This window comes from Trichosurus vulpecula, chromosome 3, assembly GCF_011100635.1.
Source record: "Trichosurus vulpecula isolate mTriVul1 chromosome 3, mTriVul1.pri, whole genome shotgun sequence".
Classification (NCBI taxonomy): domain Eukaryota; kingdom Metazoa; phylum Chordata; class Mammalia; order Diprotodontia; family Phalangeridae; genus Trichosurus; species Trichosurus vulpecula.
This window is the reverse complement of record NC_050575.1, coordinates 145,271,856-145,285,006: the sequence shown is the minus strand read 5'-3', so window position 1 is coordinate 145,285,006 and position 13,151 is coordinate 145,271,856. Positions and strand designations below refer to the sequence as shown.

General features: G+C 38.1%; 1 protein-coding gene across 1 annotated transcript in view; it reads right to left on the bottom strand.

The window, feature by feature from the left end:
• LONP2 (lon peptidase 2, peroxisomal) overlaps positions 1-13,151 on the bottom strand; it is a 124,264-nt gene that overhangs the window by 94,877 nt on the left and 16,236 nt on the right. The window contains exons 3-5 of the mRNA XM_036751625.1: positions 5,965-6,096; positions 4,972-5,094; positions 571-734 (exon numbers count right to left, since the gene is read on the bottom strand). Of these exons, the coding sequence (XP_036607520.1) occupies positions 571-734; positions 4,972-5,094; positions 5,965-6,096 (419 nt within the window). The remainder of the gene's footprint in view (positions 1-570; positions 735-4,971; positions 5,095-5,964; positions 6,097-13,151) is intronic.

Sequence of the window (13,151 nt, the reverse complement as noted above, 5' to 3'; positions counted from 1 at the left end):
GCTTATTATGTTTATGCAGATGACTGCTTGACCTACAGTACATGTCCTTTGGTCCTCCAATGATTTAGAGAAAGCTGATCTATTATCAATTCTGGAAGGAAGGGACTGTGAAGTGACAGGTGTATAAGGAATGAGGATGATCAAGATACATCCTGGGGGCAGGGAAAGTAGAAAACTGGAAATCTGGGAAGACTCAAAGTTAGGAATGGCATGCCCAAATGAAAAGGACTTCAAATAAATTTTACCTAAAGACTGAAAAGATGAACAAGGGATTAGAAGACAGCAACTGTTCCAATCTTTCAATTCAATTTCATTAAATCCAGGCCTTTATGAAACATCTATGATGTCCTGGCCACCAGGGAATAAAAAGAAAAACAATCTCTGCTGTCAAGGAGTTTACATTCTGCATCTTTAACTGAGAGCAGGGACAGGAAGGCAGAGCTCAGCTATAGTGTCAGCTGGACTACAGACATTACACAAACCCTGAAAATATGACTACACAGGTTGACCACAAATAACCTTAACAAAATCCGAAATAAATAGATCTACTTTATTTGTACCCAAACCTACCTCTTTATCTCTTTAACACAGACTTTATGAGCTTGCTCTGGCATGCTAGATGTTCGGATTTTCTTTTCTAACAGGACAATATCATCGTTATCTTCATCCTCATCTTCATCTTCTAAAGCGCCAGGAATGTGTGTGATCCTCCTGATGGGACGTATTGCTATAACCTTAGGGATAAAGCAGAAACATAACATTACATATTCTTCATCTTCATCACAAGAGTCAATACCTGGTTACATATGGAGCTATGAACAAAGAGTTATATGATTCTTAAATAACAGCATATAAGAGTAATAATCACCACTCACACTTATAAAGCAATAAGGTTTATAAAAGCATTTCCTTCACAATAACCCTGTGAGGTAGGTATTATTACCCCATTTTACAGATAAGGAAACAGGTATAGAGGGCAAAGTAACTTTCCAAAAGCACAAGTCTAGAATGGGGGCGGGGGGGGGGGGCAAGGTTGTTTAGGATAATAAACACTAATCGATTATTACTGCTGTGCCCAAAGTAGAAACAATGTTTGCTCAACTGAGTGTTTTAAGGTGTTGGCTAATGAGAAATGATGGAAACATCCTAGGAGAGAAGCAGAACATTCTAGGAATAGCTAGGACCTAAACGCATGAAAGGGTGGGGGGCATTTATTATATCACTCTTTTATTTTAATAAATTGCTCAAAGAAAGGTGGACTGACTTGTGGTCCCACTCTGAGGTTGATGAGAGTGACAAAAAGCACGGGAAGCACCCTTGGCACATGCAGTGGGACTGAAGTTCCTTGACCTGATCAGCAGTGCCAACTAATGTGAACCTCTACTTCTTCTATCATTAACAAAATTCAGGATACTGATTCTGAAACACAATTGTGGTGCCCTGACGTTTATCCTAGAGACATTACTTAAGCTTATATAATTCCTCCCCCAAAATATTCATGAATATATAGATCTTTAACAGATATTTCCTTGATACAAATAATTATTTATCATTTGACTAAGATCAGTTTTCTTCCCATATTCTTCCCCTTCCTCTAAAAAAGGCCTGCACAATCTGCAGCCTGCCAAAGGATTTCCTCTACATACAAAGGATGTTTTCCTCTACATTTTTTGCAGGCTGCCCAAAATATTTTAGCAGGCTGCAGGTTGTGTAGGCCTGCTCTAAAAGATCCTGGCTCTTTTCCCCTTTGCCTTCGGAGCATGCAGAGTTTTTCATGTTCAAAAAAACCAAATACTTGGTCTTGCTGACTTCCTCTAGCTACCATTTTATTTCTTCTCTCTTTTTTCACTGTTATGCTTTTCAAATGAATCATCTGTGCTCACTGCCTTCCATTTCTTCATCTCACAAATGCCCCCAGATTTGGTTCAGATCACTTCTACTCCTACCACTCTATTGAAATTGCATATCTGATTTGAAAGACTTCATTTAGATTTGTAGAAAAGGAACTTTCCATTGACAATGGAATCAGCTCCTATGGGCTTAATTATTATCTCTATGCAGATGAATCCTTGACTTGCAACATGTGTATGTAGATGTCTCTGTGTATGTATGTCAGTCAATCAACATTTATGAAGTGCCTAGTAAGTGTCAGGCACTGTGCTAAGCAAGGGGACTACAAAAAGAAGCTAAAGACAGTCTCTGCCCTTATATCTATAGCTCTACATAAAACATATGCATATATAAATATAGCTATGCACACATATATAAGATATGTGGGATGGATGGAGGAAAATGGGCTGAGAGGATGATGCTGATGCTGGAAACCTCAGAAGTGCAGAAGTTCAGAAGAGGCTTAGACTCATCTCTCTTCTGAATTTTCCAATTTCCTAAGCTTCCAATTTTAACATCATCTTCAGCTCACTTTCCTTTATCCCACATATCTAACCACTCAATCGGGATTTATCAAATTGGGAACTAAGTATAGGAAAGAAAGGAAAATGTAAAAGCAGTTTCTACTCTCAAGCTTACTTTTCAATGGCGGTGATGAGTATATATAAGAACCTACAAGACACATATAAAAGTATAGATCAAGCAACTGCCAAATTTGGCAGTTCCTATCTCCCTAATATCTCTTGCACCTGTTCCCTTCACCCTCCTCACATGGCCACTACCCTAGTTCATGCCCTTATTAGCTCTCATCAAGACGCTCACTAGCTGTGTGAACCTCAGCAAGTCACCTACCCTCTCTGAACCCGTCTCCTTGTCGATGAGATGAAGGGAGTGGTGTGGATGGATCCAAAGTGCTGTGCAGCTTTTCATCCTGGATCACACCAATAACCTCTTAATTGGTCTTCCTATCTTAAGTCTCTTCTCACTTCCAAAGTGATTTTCCTTAAGCACAGGTCTGATCATGGCACTCTCCTACGTGAGAGGACAGTCACACCAACCACCCCCCAACCCCCAAACTGCCTTAGGATGAGGCATAAACTTCTTCCCTTAGCTCTTAAAGCCCTTTATAACCTAAACTTGCCGCCAGGCTGCTACTGATGTTGAGTCATTTTTCAGTCATGTCCAACTCTTCATGACCCCATGCTTTCTCACTTCCTTTTGTGTGCTGTCTTCCCCTTTAGACTGTAAGCTCATTGAGAGCAAGGACTGTATTTTTATTCACTGAATCCCCACTGCTTAGTACAGAGCCTGATATATCATAGGTGCTTCATAAATGTTTACTGGATTATTTGGATAACCTGGCCCCAATCTATGGGCAGTGAGGTGGCACGGTGGATAGAGCGTGACACCTGGAATGAGGAAGATTCATATTCGGAGTTCAAATCTGGCCTCTGACACTTACTAGCTGTGTGATGCTGGACAAGTCACTTAACTCTGTTTGCCTCAGTTTCCTTATCTGTAAAATGAGCTGGAGAAAATACCAAACCACTCCAGTATCTTTGTTGAAAACTCCAAATGGGGTCAGAAGAGTTGGACGTGACTGAAAATTACTGAACAACAAGTACATTCTAAGAACTTCTAAAGTGATCTAGACCTCAGTTTCTTCATTCGCCAAATGAATGTGTTGCAATAAATGATCCCTCAAGTCCCTTCAAACAGCAAAATACTATATATTTCTATGATGACCCTAGACTCGGGACTTCTTCCTCTCAATCCTTCCTACACACTTTTGCCTGAAAAATATTTCTAGAACACCTATTACTTCATGCTACACTCCAGCTCAGAAACATCCAGTGCCTCAAATACAAAACCTAAATCACTGTCTGGTACTCAAGGCCCTCCAAATTTTCTCTAAACTATATATGCTACTACACCTCAGCTGCCTCTTAACTCTGCTCCTGTGGGCCCGTTCCTCCTGGTGAGTTCTTTCAGGAACCTCCATTTTGGGGAAGGGTTCTGGAATAGCCATCCTTCGTTCTCCAGACTACGACAGCATACCCCTACTTGGGTACCTCCCCCCACTCTTCAACTCCTCTTTATATGCTGTCTTCCCCCACTAGAATGCTCCCCCGTCCCCTCCAATTACTTTGCATTGCTAGGACTAAGCAGAGTGCCTAAAAGAACCAGCTGGTGATTGGACCTAGATTCTAGTCTTGCATTTGTACTAATGAGCTGTTAGCCCTTGGGTAGCCCCTTCCCCATCACAGGGTTCATTTTCTCATTTGTAAAATAAGAAAACTTAGACAATCTCTAAAACCCCGTCTAGCTCTAACATTCCGATTCTTAAACATATCAATAAAATCTTGGTTATCTGGAACTATTAGAGAACAAGTTGTTTTAGATGACTGAATTTCCTGAATAGAAGAAAGTTTATCCTATTATGTACCAAAATAGGTATTTTAAAAAACATTTTTGGATGAAATCTTTCTGAAGTATACCACACAGTTTGCTGCTATCTTAAAAATAGGGACAATAAACGTAATTAAACCCGGTTTTGATGACTAGCAACCATCATTATGAGCATTGATCACTGTACCATGCATTAATACAACAATACCAGTTGGACCTGTTTTGTTACACAGAGCTGTAGAACACACAGTAATTTTTTAATAGTTTCTCTCTTCACTGTCAGGGTGATGCCTATCCCTTCTTGCTGCTATAAATATGCCCATCTATAGCCCCTGCACCCCCCACCCCGCACCGTGCAATTTGTTGATGCTTCTCTGTTGCAGGCTTGCAAACCACAGAGCCAAGCTTATTAGAATTATGTATAAAATAAGAATAAATAGGCCCTGAATGAGGACCTGAGGAGGGTCTCATATGTGACTCATGGAAAAGACTTTGTATCACCCTCCTGTCCTTTTCCTGCCCCCTCCTTCTTACTCCCCCACCCCTTTTGCCCCTTTCACCCTCCTGCACTTCCTGGATCCTATTTGCATTCTGGACAGGTAAGGTTGCCAAATAACTAAGTTCTGGATAGGAATGACGTTACTGTAGAAATTTGAAGATAACAGGACTTACCCTCTTATCATCATCCTGCTTGGGTTTTCTGGTTTTCTGAAGCAATTTAAGGCCTTCGATTTGTCTTACCAGCAAAGGTATGGTCATTTTGAATCTCTCCTCCAGGCTCACAGCATCCAAAATCTGACAAAACATAACGAATAATGTCTGTTCATGGTATTTTGGCAGGTGTATCTTTCAATAACCACATATGGTCCACGGTTAAAAAAAGATAAATCAGAGTCTTGATATAAATTATTAAGAAAGAACACAGGTATAGTAAACACAATAAAAATAAAAGAGGCAGTCTTAAACAGCCAGTATATGTTTTGAAACATTACAGTTAACACTTCCAAAAGAATTTTATCAGATTAATAAGAACATTTCAGACAAATAAAGGATATCTCAAAAGATTCCATTTTTTCTCTTGAATAATAAGTGTAATATATTAAAATAGAATGAAAATTATTTTTTAGTTTTCTCCTCTTCCTAGTGATATGCCTTTAGAGCCCAGCATAATTCTATCATAATAATCAAGACTACCACCAATGACATTTCTATAGCACCTTCAAATTTCCAAAGTCCTTTACCTACATTATCATACAGTGCAATAGCCTTAAATACTACAGACATTCTCATTTCACAGATGAAGAAAGCGACACTCAGATAGGGAAGTAACTTGCCCATGGTCATGTGGCACAAACACTAGTCTGTTGTCAGACAGAGGATCTGAACCCAGATGGTCTTGACCCCAAGCCTGGCCTTCAATCTACAGTACCATGCTACCTCATACCACCTCTCTAAAACACTGCAAAATAATCATGTCTTGGGCAAAACAGTGAAGTATTTTTCAGTTATTGAAGTTATATGATGGAGATTTCTGGTAAACATTTTAATCACTGATTCCAGTTACTGGTAATTCATTTCTGACAGCGAGGCTATTTAGCCAAAGCATGACCTAGATAAAAATTAAAAGAAAGAAGGAATTTGGAGCTTATGAATGGAGCACAATACCTGGAGCTTCTCTTTGTTGCTTGTGCGGATAATTGAAGTGAGGATATCTGGTAACGCTTCCCTTGGCAGGCTATCTAAAAGACGTCTCAGTTTAGCAACAGCAGGAACAGACATATCTAACATTTCAACCAGCTAGAAAGAAAGAAAAAACATATTTTTAGAATGTTATCTGGCATCCTTTTTGAATGAAAATAAAACCTACCTTTCTAAGTTTGGGTTAAACACTTGGTAATTGGGGAATTATTTTTAAAATAATAAAAATTAAAATAAAATAAAGGTAATGATAATAAAAATTCTAAAATGATAAAAATAAATTATTTTAAAAGAAAGATTACTGGTTACATAGAAGAAACATATTTTAGACAAATCTGAGTGACAAAAAGAATTAAATATGACCTGAAGTCTTTTAAAACCTCAATCTGAATGAAAAACAGAAAGGAGTTTTGTGTTTAATTCCTGCATTTATGAATGGCTCTTTGTAAATTCTATCTTTGATTTATGAAGAGGAGGGTAGCTTAAAGACAAGAGATTCTTAGCCTGTGGTCCCTGAACTTTTTAAAAAGAATTTTAGTAACTTTCCCAGTACTACTGAATTTTAGTAACTTTTTCAGTACTACTGGTTTACTTTGTAATTCTATGTATTTTATCTTCTTCATATAAAAACATTCTTTTGAGAAGAGGACCACAGATGGCCCAAGGAAATCCATGCTGTGGACAGTGGGAGACATCTAGAAATGAAACTGAAAGGGCGCTGTCCATCTTTGAAGCTGTCTTCTCAGAAGCTGTGTCCGTGGGGTGCTAATAGATACAATATTACCCTTGTATCAATCAGTCTTTCTAATTAATCAGTGTTTCTGTATAACAAGGCAGCTAGACAGAGCTCCAGGGGTGGGGAACCTGCAACCTCGAGGCTATATGTGGCCTTTTAGGTGCTTGGGTGTAGCCTTTTGACTAAGTCCAAGTTTTACTGAACAAATCCTTTTATTAAGGTGAAGTTTGAATTCAGTCAAAGGGCTGCACTTAAGGGCCTAGAGGGCCACACATGGCCTTGAGGCTATAGGTTCTCCACCCCTGAGGTCTTTCCACTCCAGAAATATGGAGTCAAAGAATATTTTTGTCTTGAAGGCTCTTTCCACTCCATATGAGTACTAAGATTAATAATGATGATGATGATAATTAGCATTTCTGCAGTGACAAATGCATAGGTTTGCAAAGCACTTTAACCCATTTGATGCTCACAACTTTGTGAGGTAGGTGCTCTCACTACTGTCATTTTTTCAGATGAGGAAACCAAGACATGGAGTGGTTTAGTGACTTGCCCAGGTCACATAGCTAGTGCCTGAACCAGGATTTGGACACAGATCTTTCTGACTCCAAGTTCTATACCAACTAGCTGCCCCAGATTTATAACCCTTTCTTTCTTCTGCCCTGAAGAATCCTGGACTAAAAGGAACAAATATATCAACCCTGAAGAAGGTTCACGTCAACATTAAACCACAATATAGTAATGGTAACATGAATATATGAGAATGAAAACTCCTGAGAAGTGAACACTTTTAAAATTATAAATATTCCCTAAAGAAATGTGGAGGCTATAGAAAACAATTTCAGTAACTCAACCAATACTCATTAAACACATACAGCAGGCTCTTAGTGAGAACAGAGTTGGATGGGATAATAGAAGATCATCTGGCACAACTCTACTGTTTTACAGACAGGAAATACTAAGTCCAGAGAGGCTAAGTAATTTGCTTAAGGTTATATAGCAGCAGGCATACCCAAATTCAAGGAAATATATTTTTAATTTTTACCTAACATTTTGTACTATGAATTATCCTTTTAGAAATATCTTTCAAAAAAGCAAGTTAAAATAGTCTGGTTTTTTGTATAAAATTCACCCCCACATAATTCGGAACCCACTAAAATACTACAAATATTTATCTGCATTGATCCATACCTGCATACAGATTTTATAATGGATCTTAAAACAGTAGTTTTATTTTGATAATGACATTATTATCATCGTACTACTATATATTACTATTATGACTAATACTATTACTCAATAATAACTGTTATTAATAGTACTCAGTACTGATAAGTGAAACACGGTTTCTTTCGCCAAAAGGCATCATAGTCTTAACTTTCTTCCATAACTAGAGACTGCCTATTTCAAGACCTTTCAAGCAGGAATGAGTCCAAAGTTCTGTCTTGAATAAGCAGCTTTGATAGTTTTCCCGTAGTAAAATGTTAAAAATTTAATACAGCATTTCTAAGTAAGCTGGGCTATGATAGCACTAAATGGAAGGACATATGTTGGCAACAGTTGCTACATACTCTGCCCAGATAATACCACATTGAGATTACTGTGTTCCATTCTGGGTATTACAGTTTTATAAAGAATAATGATAAAAAGGAAAGTATTTAGAAGGTGACCAGGACAACACAGGGCTCAAGGACCAGACTGTCTGAGTATTAAGCTGAGGGAACTGTTGAACATTTAGTTTGGAGAAGAAAAGCCTTATTTAATAAGAGAATGACATAACAACTACTTAATATGTGCAAAGCTTAATATATGCAAAGCTGAGAAAGAAGACTGAGTTGTTCTACAAGACCTCAAACTGCAGAATTAGGAAGAGTGGAAATCAGAGATAGATTTAGGTTCTATGTAAGGAAAAATGCCTTTTTAAAAAAGATTTTTTAAAAAAGTTTTGTTAGTACCTTTTGTTTTTTACACCTGACACTTCCCAATATTCTCCCTCCTCCAAATGAACCATCTCTTATAACAAAGAAACATGGTTAAGCAAAATCAACCAACACAATGAATAAATCTGTGGGCATTATCTACCAAGAAGAGGGAGGCTGTTTTATCATATATCATCTAGCCTCTGAAAATATTATTGCCCTTAATCTGATTTACCCTGAATTTTAGAGTTATTTGATTTATATTATTAGTTACCATGTATATTGTTCTCCTGGTTCTGCATTAATTCAAGAGTCTTTTTTTTTAATGACTTTTTATTAATGTATTTTTTTTAACACCACCATAGTTTCCACTGGTATCTTCCCCCTCCCAGTCACCCCACAAAATGAATAGTATTTTTCAAAAATGGCAGCAGGAAAGGAGGCACTCGCTTAGGCTCTCCCCCAAATCCTCCAAACACCTGTAAAAGATGGCTCTGAACAAATTCTTGAGCTACAGAACCCATGAAACAACAGAGAGAAGCAGGTCTCCAGCCCAAGATGGCCTGGATGGTCGCTGGGAAGGGTCTATCGCACCGTACTGGGAGCAGTGCACAGCCCAGCATGGGCTGCACCAGGACAGACTAGTTGCTGAGGACATCAGGTGGAGCAGGCCACAGGGCTCTGAATCACTTAAGCTATAGTAGCTACCAGACTTCTCAACCCACAAATGCCAGAGACAACTTAGCAGGTCGGTGGGAAAACTGCTGGACTGAGGGAGAGAAGTGTGTGGTCTGGCCCCAGCTCTGCAGGTGGTGCAGCACCAAGGCTGCAGGAGCAGGAAGCTCCTGTGGCTGCTTCCAGAGCTCCAGCTGCAGTGGATTCTGGCCCCAGGCTCCGCAGGAGGGGTCAAGTGTCAGATCAAAGCAGGAGTGCAGAGCACTTTGTTGGCGCACAGGCAGGTTCTCCTGCTTTGCCCTGCTTGGATCTGAGTCATGGTCCTGGTTGGCAGTTCTTGGGGGAGGAGGAGCACTGGTGTGGCAGAACTTGTAGTGTAGAAGTAGCTCTGAAAACAGCAGCGCAACACCCTGAAGCTTGGGACAAAGCACTCACCATTCTGAAGCCAGTCATACCCCGACAAAAACCTCGAGGGTCAAGTAGTTGGCTGGGAACATGGCCAGGCAGTAAAAAACTCAGACTATTGAATCTTTTTTTGGTGACCCACACAGATCAAAACATATAGCCAGAAGAAGTCAACAAAGTCAAAGAACCCACATCAAAAGCCTCCAAGAAAAGTATGAATTGGTCTCAGGCCATGGAAGAGCTCAAAAAGGATTTGGAAAAGAAAACAAGAGAAGCAGAGGAAAAATTGGGAAGAGAAATGAGAGTGATGCAAGAAAATCATGGGTAGTATTTTTCAAAGAAAATGTGTAACACCCAATACTTCAGACCTCCCACCTCTGCAAAGGGGTAGGGTGGGAGTGTCTTTTCATATCTCTTCTTTCAAGCCATGCTTGCTCTTCATAATTTTGCAACATTCTTTTTTTATTTTTTGGTGTGTTGTTGTTCCTTCCACTGCTACAGTCCTGGGTATATTGTTTTCTGGGCTCTGTTTCAGTTTATATTCACATATAATAATATATTAATAATTTTATATACATATATATATATAATTCTAAGTAAGCTGGGCTACAATAGCACTAAATGGAAGGACATATGTTGGCAAGAGTTGCTACATACTCTGCCCTGATAATACCACATTGAGATTACTGTGTTCTATTCTGGGTATTACAGTTTTATAAAGAATACTGATAAACAGGAAAGCATTTAGAAGGTGACCAGGACAAGACGGGGCCTGCATCAGTTCATGCAGATCCTTCCATGTTTTCCATATTCATCACATGCATCATTTCTAACAGCAAAGCAACACTCTATTACATTCATGCACTACAATTATTTTGCCTTTCCCCAAATGATGGGCATCTCCTCTTGTTTCTAGTTCTTCATCATCACAAAAAAGTGCTGCTACAAATATTTCGGTATATTGGGGGGAGGGGACTTTCTTCTTATGAACAGCCACCATTGGGTATAATGGAATCTCTGGGCTAAACAATATGGATATTTTAGTCACTTTACATAAATCCAAACTGCTTTCCAACTCCACCAACTATGCATCAGTGTGCCTATCTTCCCACAATTCTCTCAAAACTGACCATTCTCATCTTTTGATCTTTGTCTACATGAAGGGCATAAAGTAAAACCTCAGGGATGTTGTGACTTGCATTTCTTATTATTAGTGATTTGGGGCATTCTTTCATGTGGTTACCAATACTTTGCAAATTCTTTTGAGAACTGTTTGTTCTTATCTTTTGACCACTGATCTATTGAGGAATGACTTTTGGTCATATATATCTGTTAAAAGTTATATATATTTGATAGCAAATCTTTATCAGACAAATCCGATAAAGATTTTTCCCCATTCACCCACTTCCCTTCTTACTCTAGGTGCATTAATTTTGCTTCACAGTTCCTATCTCTTTTCATCTTTTCCCTTGATATTCTAGAACTTATGTGTTTCCAACTGAATTTTATATTTTATCAAGTTCCATAAAGTATATCTTTGATAGTATGGTTGGTAATAAATATGAATCTGGTATGGAAAAATTTCTCAACAGTTAGAGCAATCCATCGTGATGGAAAATGCTGAGCAAATCCAGAGAAAGAACTATGGAGTCTGAATGCAGATCAAAGCACACTATTTTCTCTTTGTTTTTGTTTTTTCTTTCTTATGGTTTTCCCTTTTGTTCTGATTCTTCTTTCACATCATGACTAATATAGAAATATGTTTAACATGACTGTACACGTGTGGCCTATATCACATTGCTTGCTGTCTTGGAACTCAAAAGTTTACAAAAATGAATGCTGAAAACTATCTTTACACGTAATTGGAAGAAGAAATAAAACGCTATTAAGCAAAGTAAAAAACAAAATCAAAAACCAAACACTTAGAGCAGCCTACAACTACCTCTCTCCTCAGTAGGAGGTAGGGATGGAAGGGGGTTACAGACTATGGATGGGAACACAGCATATGCTACTGGACTTGAGAAATGTGCTTAGGTTTACTAAATTACTCCTCCGTTCTTTGAAAAAATTTTTTTTGTTGTTATAAGGGATGATTCTCTGGATCGGGGAGATGAGAATGATTTATTGAGAAATGAAGGTGAAATAAAAACAAAAGATATCAATAAAATTAAATTCAAAATTGAGAGTTATCCAAAAGTAGAATAGTCTGTACCTTATGAGATGACATACACTCTTTGATGAGAGTGTGTGACCACTTACTGAAGATGCTAGAGAAGGGAATCCTGCTCAGGTATTCCTGTTCAGATGAACTTCAAGGTACCTCCTAACTCAAATTCAGTTATTCTGGAATTTGGACAGAATTTCAAGAATTCATCTACTCTATTTCCATCCTAAGAATTAGTTCTACTCCAGTTAGCACACAGATAGCAATTTTTTGCATGATCTTTTAACATTTGCTGGCATGATCATGCTGTGCTAGGGACTGCAGAGCATATAAAGATAAAATCCCTAGAATCAAGGAGCTTTTGTTCTAAGATAAAGATAAGATGATAAGCACGTATCTACTACTCATTTTTCCTGGTTATTAAAAAAAGGTAAATCTTACATACTCTATGTGAGAAATTACACAAAATCTTAGTAGGTGAGAATCCTCAAACTAAACTACCTAATATGAATAGAGCTCCTGGAGATGATGAAGCTTAAGAAATACTAATAAAAAAGTCATTTAAAGGTGAACCTGGAGACTGTTTTACAATGGTGTGTAAATTAGCAGGGATAAAAGTATTTTTAAAGTATTAAAAGTATTTTTAAAAATAGCATTTTATTTTTTCCCCCACTACATATCAAGAATTTTTTTTTGTATTCATTTTTACAAGACTTTGAGTTCCAAATTTTTCTCCATCCCTGCCCATCCCTTCTTCTGAAAATGGTGGACAGTTTGATATAGTTTGTACATGTGCTATCATGTAAAACATGTTTCCATATTAGTCACAGTTGTGGAAGAAGAAACAGATCAAAAGAAAAAAAAACCCAAAAAAGAATAAAGTAAGTGGAAAAAATGCTTTGATCTGCAGTTAGAGTCCATCAGTTCTTTAGCTGGATGTGGATAGTATTTTCCTTCATGAGTCCTTTGTACTTGTCTTGCATCACTGTATTGTTAAGAACTGAGTCATTCATTGTTAATCATCACACAAGGCTGCTAATACTGCATACAATGTTTTCCTCATTCTGCTCGTTTTACTTTGTATCAGGTTGTACACGTCTTTCCAGGTTTTTCTAAAATATGCCTGTTCATCACTCCTTATTGCACAATAGTTTTCCATTACATTCATACAGAACAGCCTGTTCAGCCATGATTCCCCCCCAATTAATGGGCACCCCCACAATTTCCAATATTTTGCCATCACAAAAAGAGCTACTAT